The sequence below is a fragment of the Hylobates moloch genome, unplaced genomic scaffold (assembly GCF_009828535.3).
Source record: "Hylobates moloch isolate HMO894 unplaced genomic scaffold, HMol_V3 SCAFFOLD_21, whole genome shotgun sequence".
In the NCBI taxonomy this organism is placed as follows: domain Eukaryota; kingdom Metazoa; phylum Chordata; class Mammalia; order Primates; family Hylobatidae; genus Hylobates; species Hylobates moloch.
In genome coordinates, this window is record NW_026652296.1 from 15,196,385 (window position 1) to 15,214,065 (window position 17,681).

At 42.4% G+C, this 17,681-nt stretch overlaps 2 protein-coding genes across 2 annotated transcripts in view; both read left to right on the plus strand.

The window, feature by feature from the left end:
• WFDC8 (WAP four-disulfide core domain 8) overlaps positions 1-15,008 on the plus strand; it is an 18,434-nt gene extending 3,426 nt beyond the window's left edge. The window contains exons 2-7 of the mRNA XM_032142560.2: positions 3,989-4,098; positions 7,183-7,323; positions 10,297-10,464; positions 12,901-13,041; positions 14,015-14,157; positions 14,551-15,008. Of these exons, the coding sequence (XP_031998451.1) occupies positions 3,989-4,098; positions 7,183-7,323; positions 10,297-10,464; positions 12,901-13,041; positions 14,015-14,154 (700 nt within the window). The 3' untranslated portion in view covers positions 14,155-14,157; positions 14,551-15,008. The remainder of the gene's footprint in view (positions 1-3,988; positions 4,099-7,182; positions 7,324-10,296; positions 10,465-12,900; positions 13,042-14,014; positions 14,158-14,550) is intronic.
• Positions 15,009-16,113: 1,105 nt separating this feature from the next.
• The window catches only part of LOC116461410 (eppin-like), a 12,055-nt gene continuing 10,487 nt past the window's right edge, over positions 16,114-17,681 (plus strand). The window contains 1 exon segment of the mRNA XM_058433267.1: positions 16,114-16,214. Coding sequence (XP_058289250.1) covers positions 16,114-16,214 — 101 coding nt within the window.

Here is a 17,681-nt window from a genome sequence, read left to right on the forward strand (position 1 = left end):
AAAAAAAAAGGCATAGGTTCTGGTCCCAGTTCTCCTACTAATAGTCTATGTTGTATGGCACCTCTGAGCATCACTCCTTCCTTGCAAAAAATATTACAAGGTGCATATAAGAATCTTGTACTTTGGAGCTGATCTTTCTTCTCCACTGTTCTGAGCTTTGGTAGGGCAAGACTTGTTCAGCAACTATTAGGTTGATGCAAAAGTAATTGTGGTTTTTGCATTGTTGAAATTTGCCGTTTGATATTAGAATACATTCTTAAATAAATGTGGTAATATCATACATCATTTTAATGCACATTTCTTGCTTCCTGTACTTTTGCTAATGACTTATTATTTGCTGTTTATTTTATATTTATTTTAGACTATATAAATTATGTTAGACAAAAAAGCAAATTCGAGTGATTTTCTTATTTGAGTTGAAAATGGGTCGTAAAGCGGCAGAGACAACTTGCAACATCAACAACACCTTTAGCCCGGGAACTGCTAAGAAATATACAGTGCAGTGGTGGCAGACAGCAAAAGGCACAGTGGCTTAGTGTGAGTTTGCCACCTGAATGAAACTGGTGCTGACCCCTTGGTATTTCTTACTCACACTTTCTTTGCTTTGCTTCCATGGAAAGCATCCTCAGGAAAATGCATTCTTGAATTGTTCCTTTGTTTGGAATTCAGAAGCTTTTACACTTTGAAGACATGTGAGAGTTAGGTAAGAAGTGTGCTTTTTTTTTTTTTTTAATTTAAAGAGGAAGGACTTCAAAGAGAGGAAGAAAAGGAGAACTCAGGGTGGCTCATTCTCAAGTAGATCAACTTCAGGAAAAAGTAAATATGTAGTTTAATAATCAGTAATGTCCTCAGATCCCTCTGTACCTGTGTACCTTCTGGAAAATCTTCCTGTATCCTGAGGCATATGGATACCCCAGCCTGAACAAGCCTAATCTAGCCAAATCCACTCATTTTTCAAATGGGTAGACGGAAGTAAAATTTCAAATGGGTAGACGGAAGTAAAACTAGGCCAAGTTGACACAGTGAGTTGATGGTGAAGCGTGGATTTCAATCAAAATCTCTTCATTCCTGGTGTGTGTCCTTCCTTCCTTCCCTCCCTCCCTTTTTCCCTTCCTTCCTTCTTTCCTTCCTTCCTTCCTTCCCTCCCTCCCTCTTTCTCCCTTTCCCTCCCTCACTCTTTTTCCTTCCTTCCTTCCTTCCTTTTCTCTTTCTTTTTCTTTTTCTTTCTTTCTCTTTCTTCCTTTCCTTTTCCTTCCTTCCTTCCTTCCTTCCTTCCTTCCTTCCTTCCTTCCTCTCTCTCTCTTTCTTCTTTTCTCCCTCGCCTCGCCTCGCCCCGCCCCGCCCCGCCCCGCCCCGCCCCGCCCCGCCCCGCCTCGCCTCGCCTCGCCTCGCCTCTCCTTTCCCTTCCTTCACAGTGTCTCACTCTGTCACCAGGCTGAAGTGCAGGGGCACGATCATGGCTCATTGCAACACTGACCTCCTGGGCTCAAGTGATTCTCCCAGCTCAGCCTCCTGAGTAGCTAGAACCACAGATGTGCGCCACCATACTGGGCTAAGTTTTTTTTTTTTTTTTTTTTTGTTTAGACAGAGTCTCTCTCTATCGCCCAGGCTGGAGTGCAGTGGCACGATCTCGGCTCACTGAAAGCTCCGCCTCCTGGGTTCACGCCATTCTCCTGCCTCACCCTCCCGAATAGCTGGGACTACAGGCGCCCGCCACCACGCCCAGCTAATTTTTTGTATTTTGTTTAGTAGAGATGGGATTTCACCGTGTTAGCCAGGATGGTCTGGATCTCCTGACCTCATGATCCGCCCACCTGGGCCTCCCAAAGTGCTGGGATTACAGGCGTGAGCCACTGCGCCCGGCCTATGCCCACGTGGGTCTTGAACTCCTGGGCTCAAGTGATCCTCCTGTCTTGGCCTCTCAAAGTGCTGAGATTACAAACATGAGCCACCGTGCCCAGAACCTAGTGTGTTATTTATATAGCACATTTGTGTCCCTGTATTCCAGGTCTGTCCTAGTTCTTCAGAGCCCCCGCTGAGCAACTATTGCAATTATGCTCATTTGTTACCTGTGTTTTGTGGTCTCTTGCCCAAACAAACCTCAGTTCAACCAAAACGGATTCATTCTGTGTCAAAGTTGCCAGATTTAGAAAATAAAAATAGAGGATGACCAATCAAATTTGAATGTCAGATAAACATCAAATAATTTTTTAGTAGAACTATGTTCCTTATATTGCATGGGATATACTTATGCTAAAATTATAAATGGACATCCTCTATTATGTTTGGCAATTCTATTAATCTGTGCTTCTCCCTCGCCTCCATCCTACGAGATCTGCTTTCTTCTAACTGACTGCAGGCTAATCTGATTAACTGATTCTCAAGACTGGGTTAATAGATGTTTTCAGGTTAAAGGGTAAAATTTCAAACCCATAGAGTGACTTGATAATAAAAATTTAAAGCACCAGAGAGCCTTTTGGCTAACCTTTTAGGGGAACTAAAGGAATGATTTACACAGTCTCTGACTAGGGAACTCAAAAGCTAAAATGGTAATAGGAACATTTGTTGGCATTCACTATTGCCATTCATTATTTGTTAACTGGCTAAAATAAAATAAACACTGATTTACAAGCCACTTGTCATGCTTTACAAAAATAGTTCAAGTAATTCTCATGTCTGCGAGGTAGGTGTTATTATTGTTTCGTTTATGACAAATTGAGGCTCAGTGAGGTGAAGTGACTGAACCCAGGCCACACAGCCAATAAGTGGTGGATTCAGGATGTGAACTCAGGTCTAACTCTGAATGCTACGTTTCCTACCACTCCATACCACTTCATTAAATCTTCATGCTGTCTCATCTTAATCCTCACAATGACAACAAAGCTTCCAGGTTAATTGTATTATTCCCATTTTCCAGATGAGGAAACTGAGGATCCAAGATACGCTGTTACAAGGGATTGAGCGAGGCCTAAAATCAGGATCACTATGTTTGGGATCATAATTTCCATGACCAAAGAGTACAGGCACTATTGTAAAATTTGAAGAGGATACATGATTAGAACTCCCCCAATAAAAAAGTTTGGGGAGATAAATTGTCACAAGTCTTTACTTTTAGGCAGCCACATGGTATGGCTTCAGGAACTCTGGAAGATACTTTATTCCAAGATATCTTCATAGCTTTCTCAGTATCGGAAGTTCCACCAATACAGATGTATATTTTGGCATAAAGATGTTTTCCCTGTCTTTTGCTTCCTCTTTCTCCCTCTACCCACCTCTTGCATTTTTGAAATGCATGCACTCTGAGAGTTAATACAGTAAGGGATTATTAGTTTTTCGCACCTTAAAATAAAAAATACATAAGGATCATGAAGACACATATGGGAAATGGGGGCTTGAGTAGGTGGGGGAAGCTCTTCTGTTTAGCTGGTTGTCTGGGAGTATCATAAGATCCTAGGCTTGGATAGTAACAGAAGGAATAAAAGGAATTTCTTTGTTAACCCAAGGTCATCTGAGATCGTTCTTGCTTCTGGTGTACCAAGATCCAGTAGAGTGTGCTCAGGCCCTCTGGAAAATCTCATACCATCCATTTCTGTCATCAGTAGAGCAAAGAAAAGATGCTCACTAGTGTCTGGGGTTGCCCCTGGAGTGACTGTGGGCAAACCAACTCTGCAACTCTTCCAAACAAATCCTTGTGATCATTCAAGTGTGGCCTCTTACCCAGGAACAAGACAATAGGCAAGTGTCTGTGTAGCACAAAGTACAGCACCATGGCAGGTTATGGGGATTGGTCAGGGTCCTGAAACGGAATGTCTTAGACACATCCTAACTCACCATCTGACCTCAGACAGACCCCTTCCCCATGCTGGTGTCAGTCTTCTTACCTGTGAACTAAAGGGACCTGGTGGACCATCTCTAAGGTTCCTCTGCACACACTTCGTGTCTCTCTCTGGATTGTGCTTAACTCCCACCTCTCTTCTCATCCATACAGGCACCTTCCTCTCCACAGCCCCACCTTCTCCTGGAGGAATGTAGCTTTCCTTCTGCTTCTCTTCCTTGCTTTGGAGTGGACTTCTGCACTGCTGACCAAGAAGATCAAACGTGAGTTCAAAAAAGCTGCAGCCATTCTTCCTTAGAAAGTATTCTTGGGGATGAGGGTTAGACATGAGGCCAGTGCCAGTGTCAGATGAGGCCCCCTCTGCCGTGGATTTGGGGCCACAGAAAGCTACCCCTGCTCACGACCCTGGCCCTCCACATACTTTCCTTACTTGCTCCCCCCAAATTATTTCCCTAACTGTTCCATATTTTTATATATGGAAGGAGACTATATATATAGTTTGCATCTACTAGGGATGCTCCCCAGAGATCTGGTCTCATCTGTCTTATGATATCACTCAACACATACTTCTTGGGTGATCACATTCATTCCCACTGTACACACACACACACACACACACGCAAGTTTGTTTTCTAATTAATGAGTCACTAGGCATGAGCCTGAGGGCAGAGGACCAGTGAGGAGGCTGCTGCAGTAGTTGAGAAGAGACAAGGGGTGAGATCAGGTGCTAATCTGAGGGAGTGTAGTAAAGAGAGGCAGGAGACAGGGTTTGGAGAGAGGTTTAGGAGACAGAATTGACCCAAGTCCATGACTGATGGGATACTGGGGTGGCGGAGAGGAAGGAGTGAATATCTGGATTCTAATAACAGGCTGGACCTGTTGATGCCAGATGTCAAGATGCGGAATAGAAAGTAAGGTAGTGCTTGGGCATAAGGAGATAATAGTTCTGTTTTAAATATGTTGGAACAGAGGTGCTTCTGAGATGCCCAGATGGTGTTTTTCCCAGGCAGGTCGAAATAAAAGTCTTTAGTTTGGAATAGAGGATGAGTCTGGAGGAAGAGATGAGAATCATAGTTGGGATTGTGGGAATGGGTGGGATTACCCAGGAAGTATGTGTCAAGTAATGTCAGAAGACAGCTGAGACCAGATCTCTGGGAAGCATCCCCAGTAGATGCAGAGAAACCCGTGAGGTGTGCTTATACACACAGTAAGTGGTTAAGAAGAGCCGACAAGAAACAGGGAAGGGTTTTTATTAATAAGTGAGATTTCAAGTTGACAATGGGGAAAGGAGCTACAACGACTCAAACCCAGTTTGATTTGCCAAACTCTGTCTCTGCCTAAACCTAGAACAATGGTTCCCAAGTAACAGTCTACCTCCTGGTACCCACTGCCTGCTTTAGGATCACCTGGGGTTCTTTTTAAAAAGTGGAGTCCCAAGGATGCACTTTCTAGAGATTCTGATTCAGCCTAGAGTCTATATTTTCTGAAAGATGCGTAGATGATTTTGATGTACACTCCAAATTAGGAACCATATACTCTTCTTAGCTTCAGTCCATTCCTGGAGGGGTCATTAATGACAAGAAGTATTGTTGGAAAGTACTCAAAGTCTCAGTGGCCAGTCCTCAGGGAAGATGTGGGGCTTCTGAAGTGAGTCCTGGATTGTAAGTCCCAGACTTGCCCCTAATGCACTGTATTATCCTATCTGACCTCATTTTAATCTATGAAATCAGAAGTTTGGTACCAATGATAGAGTTCTTTCCATTCCAAAGTTCTACAGTTCCAAGACTCAGTAGTATCTGAAAGGATCATGCCTCTCTGGCCAGATTCCACTGGAGGGATGCTCAGTTTAGAATCATGGAGACACATTAAGCACTGTATGAGCTATCCTTTGCTACCTAACAAATTATCTGTGGGTCAGAAGTCTGGCGTTGTGCATCTGGGTTCTTTGCTCCGGGTCTTACCAGGCTGAGACTGAAATGTCAGCCAGGGCTGTAGTTCTCATTTGGGATGCAGGGTCCTCTCCCAAGCTCCCTGGTTGTAGCAGAATTGTTTCCTTGGAGTTGTAGGACTGAGGCTCCTTTACTGGCTGTCACTTCTAAATGGCCACCCTCATGCCTTGGCACTGGGCCTCAACCATCTTCAAAGCTACGAATAGCATGTTGGATCCTTCTCATCATTTGAATCTCTCTGATCAATTCTTCTCTACAAACCAGGAGAAAACTCTGCTTTTCAAGGACCTAATTGACTAGGTCTGGGCCAGAGATTAGACCTTAAAATTAGAGATAATCTCTAATCTTAAAGTCAACTAACTTGGGTCTTTAATTTTTCTGCAAAATCCCTTCACAGCATTGCCTAGATTAGTGTTTGATTCAGTAATCAGAGGATGGGAATCTTGAGGGTGCAACTTTAGATTCTACCTACCACAAGCACTGAAATCAGGAAGCCATGTCTAGCCTCAAAAAGGAAGGAAGCATGGCCATACCACCCTGAAAATGCCTGATCTTGTCGGATCTCAAAAGGTAAGCAGGATCAGACCTGGTTAGTACTTGGATGGGAGACTGACTGGAAACACTGGGTGCTGTAGTTTTTTTCCCCTTGCCTCTTCTAGTTTTTAGTAAAAAAATAAAAATAAAAGGTAGAAAGCAACTCCACATCTGCCAAAGTCTTACCCCAGGCATTATAGACATCACCTCATTTAACTCTTATAATCAACCTGTAAGGCAGGAATTGTCATTCTCATTTTAAAGATGGAAAATATAACTCAGATGAAGGGAAATACTTTCCCAAGATTATTTAGTTGGTTAGTGTTGGAGCCAGCCTCCCAAGACAGATCTGCCTGACTATGATGCTTCTTCCACTCCACCATTTCTTACTCTTTAGAGGTAAATTAAAAATCGCACTACTGAGTTCAGATTGGTCTTGAGTTTACCAGGAGTCAAGGGTCAAATCAGGCCTCCTGACTTCTACTTCCATGATGTTCCCACCAGTCTTTACTAATTTCTTTTATCAACTGGAGACAAAGGAATTCAGCATTAAAATATTAGGCTTCAAGAAGAGAGAAAATCTTTTGAATTTAGGGAAAGGGCCTTGGTCCCTTCCTAACCCCTTGCCCTGGAATCCAACATGCTTCTCCTTCAGTTCTTCTTGGACACAAAGTCCTGATTCAGATCCATTTGAACGAATCTGAGTGCTGAGAAACAGAACTAGCCCCTGAATATAAGCAGAGCAAGAACTAAGAATTGAAGGTAGAGGATAGGGCCGAGAGAATTTCACTACACACCTTTGCCATAGGAGAAAAAGAGCTGAAATTCCGAATGATTGTGAGTTTGGACATTTCTTTCTTGCAGACAAACCAGGGTTATGTCCCAAAGAGAGGCTCACCTGTACCACTGAACTTCCGGACTTATGCAACACAGATTTTGACTGCAAGGAGTACCTGAAGTGCTGCTTTTTTGCCTGTCAGAAGAAGTGCATGGATGCCTTTCAAGGTAGCGATGTCCAGGCTGAGGACAGAGGTTCCCCACTTCTTGCTCTGTCCAAAACTGTCTGAGGGATTCCCTTGGATGGCAGGACAAGGACCCAGGGCCTGTGCTCTTCTCATTCTCTTATTCAATGCCTAATCCTCAAGTACAAGTCATAAGTCTAGGCATGGTGACCATCAACCACCATAATATTGATGCTGGTCTTCTTGGGTCCAACATTCAATCATTCACAAATAACTAATACTTGTTGCATGCTCACTCTGTTCAAGAGATTACTATGGCACTGTGACAAAATGAAACCTCTGTCAGCTTAAATGCTGGCATTGTTTTTCAGACTCTTTGATCTTCAGGGAGGTTTTCTGGTAACTCAATGTATTGGGCATCTGTCTAATATGTGCGGGGAACTGTATGTTTTTAAACAAGATTCATTTATTCACTCATTCATACATTTATTCATACAACAAATATCTGTTGTTAATGCTCTTTGAACAAAGACCACCAGAATACACCTGTAGTTGAACAAATTGGGTTTATTACTCATTGAAGTGAGGGAAAATATTCACCCTAGACAACTATGAGGCATTTCAGTAAGAAGCTGGTAGAAAGGATCTATTATAGGATTTGGGCTTTTTGATTGGGTAATTCGGGGAAGGGTCTAAAGAAGTGAGAGTTTGCTCTAGATTGGGTGCTGTCAGAAAGCAGGGGCAATTCTATGACTGGCTATCCCAGGGAATCTTAACAACACAGAATGCAGAATAGACTGAGGATAAAGCTGTGATTGATTGGTAGAGAAGCATAAGTCACTCATGTTAGCTTAGAGGGGGGCGGGTGTTTGGTATTTTGCAGGTTTCACAGGCATCTTGTTTTTGTCTCACTTCATCATGATCTCAGAGTGATGTTGTTTGATATAGATGTTCTAGGAGATTTTTTAAATGTCCAACGGAGAATCCATGTGGCTTAGCTGGGAGTGTCAGATCAGTTTTCAGACATCAGGGGCTGTCTCTTCCTTGGTATTTCATTCCTTCTAGGTACTAGGCACTTTGTCAGGCACTTTGGATGCAAAAGTAATTGCGGTTTTGGACCATGAATTTTAAATCATTATAACTAGGCTCAAACACATCTTGATTGGCTGGGCACGGTGGCTCACACCTGTAATCCCAGCACTTTGGGAGGCCAAGGCGGGCAGATCATCTGATGTCAGGAGTTCGAGACCAGCCTGACCAACACGGTGAAACCCTGTCTCTACTAAAAATACAAAAATTAGCTGGGCATGTTGGCGGGCGCCTGTAATCCCAGCTACTCAGGAGGCTGAAGCAGGAGAATTGCTCGAACTCGGGAGGCAGAGGTTGCAGTGAGCTGAGATCGCACCATTGCACTGCGGCCTGGGTGACACAGCGAGACTCCTTCTCAAAAAACAAAACAAAAGAAAACAAAACAAAACACATCTTTATTAATCAAAATAGGAAACTTTACAATCAACACATTTTTGCCAAAGAGAAATGTTTGTTTATTGCTGTAGCGTACAAATCCATGCTTCAGGATTTGATGAACTCTTGGAAAGCATTTTCTGCATCCTGCTGTTTGTGGACGTGTTTTCCCTGCAAAAACTTGTTGAGATGCTTGAAGAAGTGGTAGTCGGTTGGTGAGAGGTCAGGTGAATATGGTGGATGAAGCAAAACTTTGTAGCCCAATTCATTCAACTTTTGTGCTGGTTGTGTGACGTGTGGTTGGGCGCTGTGGTGGAGAAGAATTGGCCCTTTCTGTTGATCAACTGGCCCTTTCTGTTGACCAATGCTGGCTGCAGGCACTGCAGTTTTCAGTGCATCTCATCGATTTGCTGAGCATACTTCTCAGATGTAATGGTTTTGCCAGGATTCAGAAAGTTATAGTGGATCAGACCACCAGCAGACCACCAAATAGTGACCATGACCTTTTTTTGGTGCAAGTTTGGCTTTGGGAAGTGTTTTTGAGCTTCTTCTCGGTCCAGCCACTGAGCTGGTCATCACTGGTTGTCATGTAAAATCCACTTTTCATTGCACGTCACAATATGATTGAGAAATAGTTTGTTGTTGTTGCATAGAATAAGAGATGACCCTTCAAAACAATATTTTTATTTTTGCTCAGCTCATGAGGCACCCACCTATTGAGCTTTTTCACCTTTCCAATTTGCTTCGCATGCTGAACGACCATAGAATGGTCGATGTTGAGTTCTTTGGCAACTTCTTATATAGTTGTAAGAGGATCAACTTTGATGATTGCTCTCAATTGGTCATTGTCAACTTCCAATGGCCAGCCACAATGCTCCTCATCTTCAAAGCCCTCGTCTCCTTTGCAAAACTTCTTGAACCACCACTGCACTGTATATTTCTTAGCAGTTCCTGGGCTAAATGTGTTGTTGATGTTGCAAGTTGTCTCTGCCGCTTTACGACCCATTTTCAACTCAAATAAGAAAATCACTCGAATTTGCTTTTTTGTCTAATATAATTTATATAGTCTAAAATAAATATAAAATAAACAGCAAATAATAAGTCATTAGTAAAAGTACAGGAAGCAAGAAATGTGCATTAAAATGATGTATGATATTACCACATTTATTTAAGAATGTATTCTAATATCAAACGGCAAATTTCAACAATGCAAAAGCCACAATTACTTTTGCATCAACCTAATAGTTGCTGAACAGGTCTTGCCCTACCAAAGCTCAGAACAGTGGAGAAGAAAGATCAGCTCCAAAGTACAAGATTCTTATATGCACCTTGTAATATTCTTTGCAAGGAAGGAGTGATGCTCAGAGGTGCCATACAACATAGACTATTAGTAGTAGAACTGGGACCAGAACCTATGCCTTTTTTTTTCTCTGCCATGGCTCCTTTTATGACTTGGGTGATAACACCAGGAGTTATGACAAATGCTAGAGAACTGACCCTGTTCCTTTATCTCTACTCTTCATATCCTTCCTTCCTTGCTTCCTGACCTTAGAACCCTGCATGCTGCCTGTGAGACATGGAAACTGTAATCATGATGCACAGCGCTGGTATTTTGACTTTAAAAATTACCGCTGCACACCCTTCACATACAGGGGCTGCGAAGGGAATGCCAACAACTTCTTAAGTGAGGATGCCTGCAGGACGGCCTGCATGTTAATTGGTGAGACCTGTATCCTGGAAATCTGAGGGTCTAGTTTAACTAGAAATAGTATACCAGTGAGGTTATAGGCTCAGGATTTGAGGTTAAAGTTCCTTGGTTCAAGACTTAGCTCTGTCATTCACTGGCTGAGAGGTCTTGGGCCAGTTGCCTGCCTTTTTAAAGCTTCAGTGTCCTTGTCTATAGAATGAGGTTAATAACAGTATTTACCTAATGGAGTGGCTCTGCCAAAAAATGAGATAGTGTATAGAAAATGTTAATAGATCTTGGCCAATGTGACCCGAAAGCCAGGTGTTCCCCCTTGGAAGAAGGGGTTTCCTCATCATAGTAACATGTTGAGCATCATACTGAGGATTTGTGTAAGAATGAAGTGTAGACAGGCCAGCTCTGGAATCCCATGGAGTAAGTGTCCACACTGGAGGTGGAGAGTAGGGTGGGGTGAAGGTGAAGGCCGTGGATTTATTCCTTAGTATAATGATCATCACCAGCAATGTTGGGAGACAGTGTCCTACCAAACTTAGGAGTCAAATGACCTGAATTAAAATCTGACTTTTCCCACTTGCTGCTTTCTTCATTTCTTTGAATTTCAGTTCCCTCTTCTGTAATTCTGGAGTCACAGCAAACAGCTCATTGAGTTGTTGGCAGGATTATATGTGATTTAAAACACAAGGACTTGATATAGTGGTGGTCCCATGGTGTGGGTTCACTAAATGGTAACAGTTGAGATGGTGACCAGTGATCTTCACAATGCAACACTGTGTGATTTATGAGGCAGTGTTGCAATTTCTACCTCAGATTCTGTGAGGCAAGCTGAAAAATGTACCATCACTACCACTTTACAGATGAGAGAACAGAGTCAGAGAGGTAAAGTTGTTGCCTAAGGACCCACAGTTGGTCAGGAGTAGAGGTGGAATTTTAATTCCATGGACCCATGGGCCTGAACGGCCAAGGAAATCCTGGGACCTGACTTGAAACTAGGACCACAAGCTTCCATTCATGGGAAGCTCTAAGGAATCATGATGCTGTGGACAAGACCCTTGTCTCCTCTCCCAGGAGCCATCAGAAAGAGGAGGCCACGGAAATGGGCTTGGGTTGGTTTGTGGGAAATTTAGGTTAAGACTCAGAGGCAACCTGATAATACCTCTGAGAGTTCAACACATCATAGTCTGAGCCTGACCTGGGGAAGCCTTTGTAGAATTTGCAGTCAGATGAGGACAAGAGCATACAAGCACAAAACCCCAAAGAATTGATTTAAATACCACCTATGTTCTAATGACCCACAAAGTTGTGTCTCCAGCCTTAATCTGACTCCTAAACTCCACTATCTGCTCTACATCTCCACCTGAACTTCATAAACATCTCATGTTGAACTTGCTTAAACAGAACCTCAGGCCAGGCATGGTAGCTTATACTTGTAATCCCAGCAGTTTGGGAGGCTGAGGCAAGAGGATCACTTGAGCCCAGGAGTTTGAGACCAGCCTAGGCAGCATAGTGAGACCCAATTTCTACAAACGACAACAACAACAACAAAACAAACAAAAAAACACAACAACAAAAAAACAGGCAGGGTGTCACGCACCTGTGGTGCCAGCTACTCAGGAGGCTGGGAAGATCACTTGAGGAGGTGTTCCCACCTCCTCAAAGACCACTTGAGCTGGGGAAATTGAGGCTTAGTTGGGTGACAGTGGGAAACCCTGTCTCAAAAAAAGAAAAATAAGCTAAACATAAACATAAACCAGTACCTCTTACCATCACTCCCCTAACCCAAACCTGTTCTATCCATGCTTCTCATCTTGGTTGAAAAACTTCACAATCACAGTTGATGCCTCTCTTCATCAATTAACATCCATTAAGTTAGGAAATAATTTTAGTTCTACCTTGAAAGTAGATCCCAAATCTGGTAAAACCTTACCACCTCCGCAGCTGCCACCCTGATCTGAGGAGCTGTCTTCTTACTTGGATTACCCCAACAGCCTCCTAAAAGGTCTCCCTGCTTCTATCCTCCTTACAATCTATTATTAACACAGTAGCCACAATGACCCTTTCAAAACATGAGTCAGGCCATATCACTTCTCTACTGAGAACACTGCGATAGATCCCCATTTCATTCTAAGTAAAACCAAATACCCTAAAATGGGTTACACTGATTTGTGTAGATTTCCCATAATTATCCTCATTTTATAGAGAAGGAAACTCACGAAGTAGCAGGACTGGGACTTTACCATGGGGCTTAAGGCACCAAGCCCAGCACGCTGTCTACCATATCCCATGATATGATGAGACATTTCATTCTTCCACAGCCTACTGGATGGAGATGGATAGGGTAGGGTGAACCAAGTTGCAGAAAGGGATACTAGCTTTGAAGAGAAGGAAAGGCTCTTTGAAGGGTGGTGGGATGGGGGTGGGGTTTTAAGAAGCTCACATCTGCTCTTATTTTAGTTAAGGATGGACAATGCCCACTCTTCCCTTTCACTGAACGTAAGGAGTGTCCACCTTCATGTCACAGTGACATCGATTGTCCCCAGACAGACAAATGTTGTGAATCCAGGTGTGGCTTTGTTTGTGCCAGGGCCTGGACAGGTAAGGATTGGAGATATACCTCCCAAATCTATTGGGCATGTGCCAAGGATGCCATGCTGTCCCATGGAGTTGGGGGGGGGGTCTTGAACCTCGGATGCCCCTTGGGCTCATCTTTGAGGATCCTTGGGAACCCCTTTTAATGCGCAACAAGTTATATTGACCTCTTGACCTCTGAAGACTATTGTGCTGTTCTTCAAAGCCAGTAATTCATAGTATTGCTCTCTATTCTTCCCCAAGAAAACTTATTTTTTTCTGAGACTCATTCCTCAATGACTTGCAAGGTGACAATATTCACCGATTCATAAAAAACTCATAACCATGAGGTATATTCCTAATAAGCCCTCATGTCTGCACAGAACTTCAGAGCATGCACATGATATTCATATCCTGTAAAACGGGCTGGGAAAAACATTAGTAGCAAATGATGTTGGATAGAAGCCAACTTTCCTGCCTCCTCTAAGGCAGGTGTTTACTACCCCCATGTAGTCCCAGGGATTGTCCAGGTGTGGCTTTAAGGTTCTAAGGTTCAGTATAGTGTGGTGGCAGGAGTCAAAGGCTTTTCAACCTACTTCAACTTTTCTACTGGCTTTCTATGTGGCATTGGGCAACTCATTTCCCTCTAAATACTCCTCAACACCTACAATTTGTAAAATAAGAAGGTTCTGTGTGCTAATACTCCTGCCACCTGTGGTCCTCTGGGTTATATAACCCAGATCCATTAATTCTGTAGGAGCAGACAGGAATCCTATCAGATGGTACAAGTCAGAGATGGCAAGACTTTTCTTGATGCTCCTCAAGTTATTAGTTGTAGAAAGTTGATACTCTGCCTCCTCCAGTCTATTGTTACTATAGGGGGAAAGGTAAGAAGCTTAATCAGAATAAAACCTTGTTTGAGATTCCCAAGATTCCCCAAATTTATCTCAAATTATGACCAAGTATTTCAAGGTCAAGTGTTTTCTTTTACCCCATAAAGTCAAAGAAGGTTTCTGCCCACGCAAGCCCTTGCTATGTGCCAAGATTGATAAACCCAAGTGCCTGCAGGATGAGGAGTGCCCATTGGTGGAAAAGTGCTGCTCACGTTGTGGACTGAAATGTATGAACCCCAGACATTGAATAGTAAGTAGAAAATATTATCATCAAAATAATCAATTATGAGTAGCATAATAAAGAGCTGTCAGTTTTGTCTTGTATCCAACTTGCCAAATTATCTTAAGTATCACAATATTGAATGATGTTACTTTGATTTTATATATAATCCCATCATCTGAAAGTGATGATATATTTGGCTTTTTTTCAACTTCATGACTTTATTTTCTTGTCTTCTTGTATTGTGTAGAACCTCCAAAATAATAATGAAAATAAAGCCAATGGCATCCATCCTTGTCTAGTTCCTTAAAGTCAATGGCTTCTGCAATATAAAAAGATATTTGTTGTTGAATCTGGAATACATAAGTTTTATTGCACTTAAATTATTTTCTTTTCTTTCCTTTTTTTTTTTTTTTTTTTGAGACGGAGTTTCGCTCTTGTTGCCCAGGCGCAATCTCGGCTCACTGCAACCTCTGCTTCCCAGGTTCAAGTGATTTTCCTGCCTCAGCCTCCCAAGTAGCTGGGATTACAGGTGCCCACCATCATGCCCGGCTAATTTTTTGTATTTTTAGTAGAGACGGGGTTTCACCATATTAGCCAGGCTGGTGGCAAACTCCTGACCTCGGGTGATCCACCCACCTCAGCCTCCCAAACTGCTGGGATCACAGGTGGGAGCCACTGTGCCTGGCCAGTTATTTCCTTTTTAAGCTTATTTCCTATCCATTTGTAGTTACTACTGAAAATGACTGCTGAATTTTATCAAATACCTTTTAAGCACACAGTCACATAATGATTTTTCTCTTCTAATTTGTTGGCATAATAAATTAAATTTTCTTGAGCCATCCTTGCATTCTTAATAAACTTAATTGCAGTGTGTTGTATCAATATATTATTGGTTCTTTTGAGCTAATAGTATAGTTTGAATTTTCACATCTATAGCCAAAAGAAAAATAGGTCTTTTTAAATTTGTTTTTTCTATTTGGGTCATATTACTTTCAAAAAATGAGTATGGGAACTAATTGGGAAACCTGTCTACTTTTTCTATGCTCTGAAATATTTTACATAATATAGCAATTCAGTGTTTTTTGAAGGCTACCAAAATTCAGCCCCAAAAGCATCTAGGTCATGTTCTTTCTAGTGGTATATTTTAGTAATTTTTAAATATTTCATCTTACAGTCTGCAGGTTTTCTACCTCCTCTTCTGCAAATTTTGGTCTTTTATATTTTGGTAAAATTGATCCATTTTTCCTATATTTTCACAAGTATTACTTTAGAGTAGTATAAATTGTTCTCTATATTATTCTTCTATATCTTTAACTTTGGTTAATGCTTTCACTTGTACATTCATGTTTCCACCTACCTATTTACTCACTAACCATTCAATCCCTTTACTCACCTATCCATTCACTCAACACATATGCAAATACCCAATACCCCCTCACCTATCCCTCCTATCCTTCCACTGACACACTTTTCAACTTAGCTATTTGACCACTCCATGTATCTATCCACTCACCTTTCTTACTCGTCTTTCTTCTATAGACCCACTTGCCCATCTAGCCTTTAATTCATCTTCCTATTATTGACCTCTCTCCTCCCCCTTTCTCTGCACACACACACACACGCACACACTCTTTCATATCCATCAAAATACATATTCATCATTTCTATACCTAACTCCCTCCATCCCCCTACCAATGCACTCATCCACCTTTCATTCAAATTGCCTCCATCAATAGGCCCACATATCCCGTCACTACCCTATCCATCTTTATGTTCAATCCAATCCACTTATTCACCCAATCATCCACCTGTCCATAATCCATGCATTCATGTACCCAAATATCCATGCTTTCCTCACTAATCCCTCTCCCTGCTCAACCATCTTCCCACTTATCACTCTACCAGCCACCCATACATCCACATAGCTACCTACCTATTCACACACCTACCAATTCCCCTCATCTACCTTGCTCATCCAACAAGATGTACTCAGTGTTTATTTGGGGCCTATTCAGTTTTAAGCACTGCGTTCTAGACACAGACCTGTTTAATGGAGTTCAGAGCTTACTTGGGGGAGCAAACATGTAACTTAGCAATAGAGTCAGAGGCAGAGGGAACAACACAGGAAGCCAGCGACAGAGAATCAGTCCATGTGAAAAATCTTGGGCTAATGAAAAAGCAGGAGGTGCCAGGTAGAGGCTGGTCTTGTTGGTTCTCATTGGAGTCCCCTGTTCTGAGCACAGGATTGTTCCTGGGAGAGAATTGGCCTGGAAGCAGAGGTAGGACACCATGCCCCTCAGTGAGACAGGATGAAGAAAGGAGAGGCAAAACCCCAGATGGGTCCTTACCCAGCCTTCTTCAAGAAATTACTGGAGAGAAGGGGCCAAAACCATGATTCATCCCAAGTCCCAAAGACATAAATTTTATTTCACCTGCTTGGAAAGTGAGATGCTTGGATGGGCCTGAAAATTAGGCAAGACAGAATGGAATGAAATAACCATAAAGATAGTTAATTTATTTTCACTAAAATTTATGAAAAAATCCAGCCTTAATTGGGGATCCTGGGTACCATTTAGAAGTTTACTGACTTTGGTGAGCCAAGATTGAGCCACTGCACTCCAGCCTGGGCGACAGAGCAAGAGTCCATCTCAAAAACACACACACACACACAAAAAAAAAAAAACGAAAAAAAAAAAAAGAAAAGAAAGAAATTTACTGACTTCGACTTTGTGGGTGTTCAGCCTCTGTCTCCACTAAAGATATTACTTCATTCCTTTAGACTCACCCTTCCTCCCTACCTTCAACTCTACAAGAAACTATTATATCCACACCAACATCAAAACATGCCCTGGTGTCCTCTGGCAAGAACTTGTATGCTCAGCTCCCTCTTAATCTTATTTCTGACACTCACTTGCTGGATGACATTTAGTCAGCATCCTCACTTCTCTGGGTCTTGTGATTCCCATCTATAAAATGAGAAAAAGGCTTGACGGTCCCTCAGAGCCCTTCCACTTAGATATTCCAGTTTTCACTCTCTCCTGGGCTGAGTTTGTGAGAATATGGGAAATAAAATGAGTGAAACAGCACTGCTTAGGACATCTTATTCATTAGAAATTCTAGCCAGGCACGGTGGTTCATGCCTGTAATCCCAACACTTTGGGAGGCTTAGGCAGGCAAATTGCTTGAGGCCAGGAGGTGGAGACCAGCCTGGCCAAGGGCGATACCTCATCTCTACTAAAAATACAAAAATTAGCCGTGCATGGTGGTGCATGCCTATAATCCCAGCTACTTGGGAAGCTGAGGCACGAATTGCTTGAACCAGGAAGGTGGAGGTTGCAGTGAGCCGAGATTGTGCCACTGCACTCCAGCCTGGATGACAGAGCAAGAATGTCTTTAAAAAAAAGAAAAGAAGAAAAGAAAGGAAAGGAAAGGAGAAGAGAAGAGAAGAGAAAAGACAAGACAAGACAAGAAAAGACAAAGGAAAAAAAGGAAAAGAAAATAAAATTCAATTCGGTAGTCTCTTTAAGTGAGATTGTCAAGTTGGTGGGATG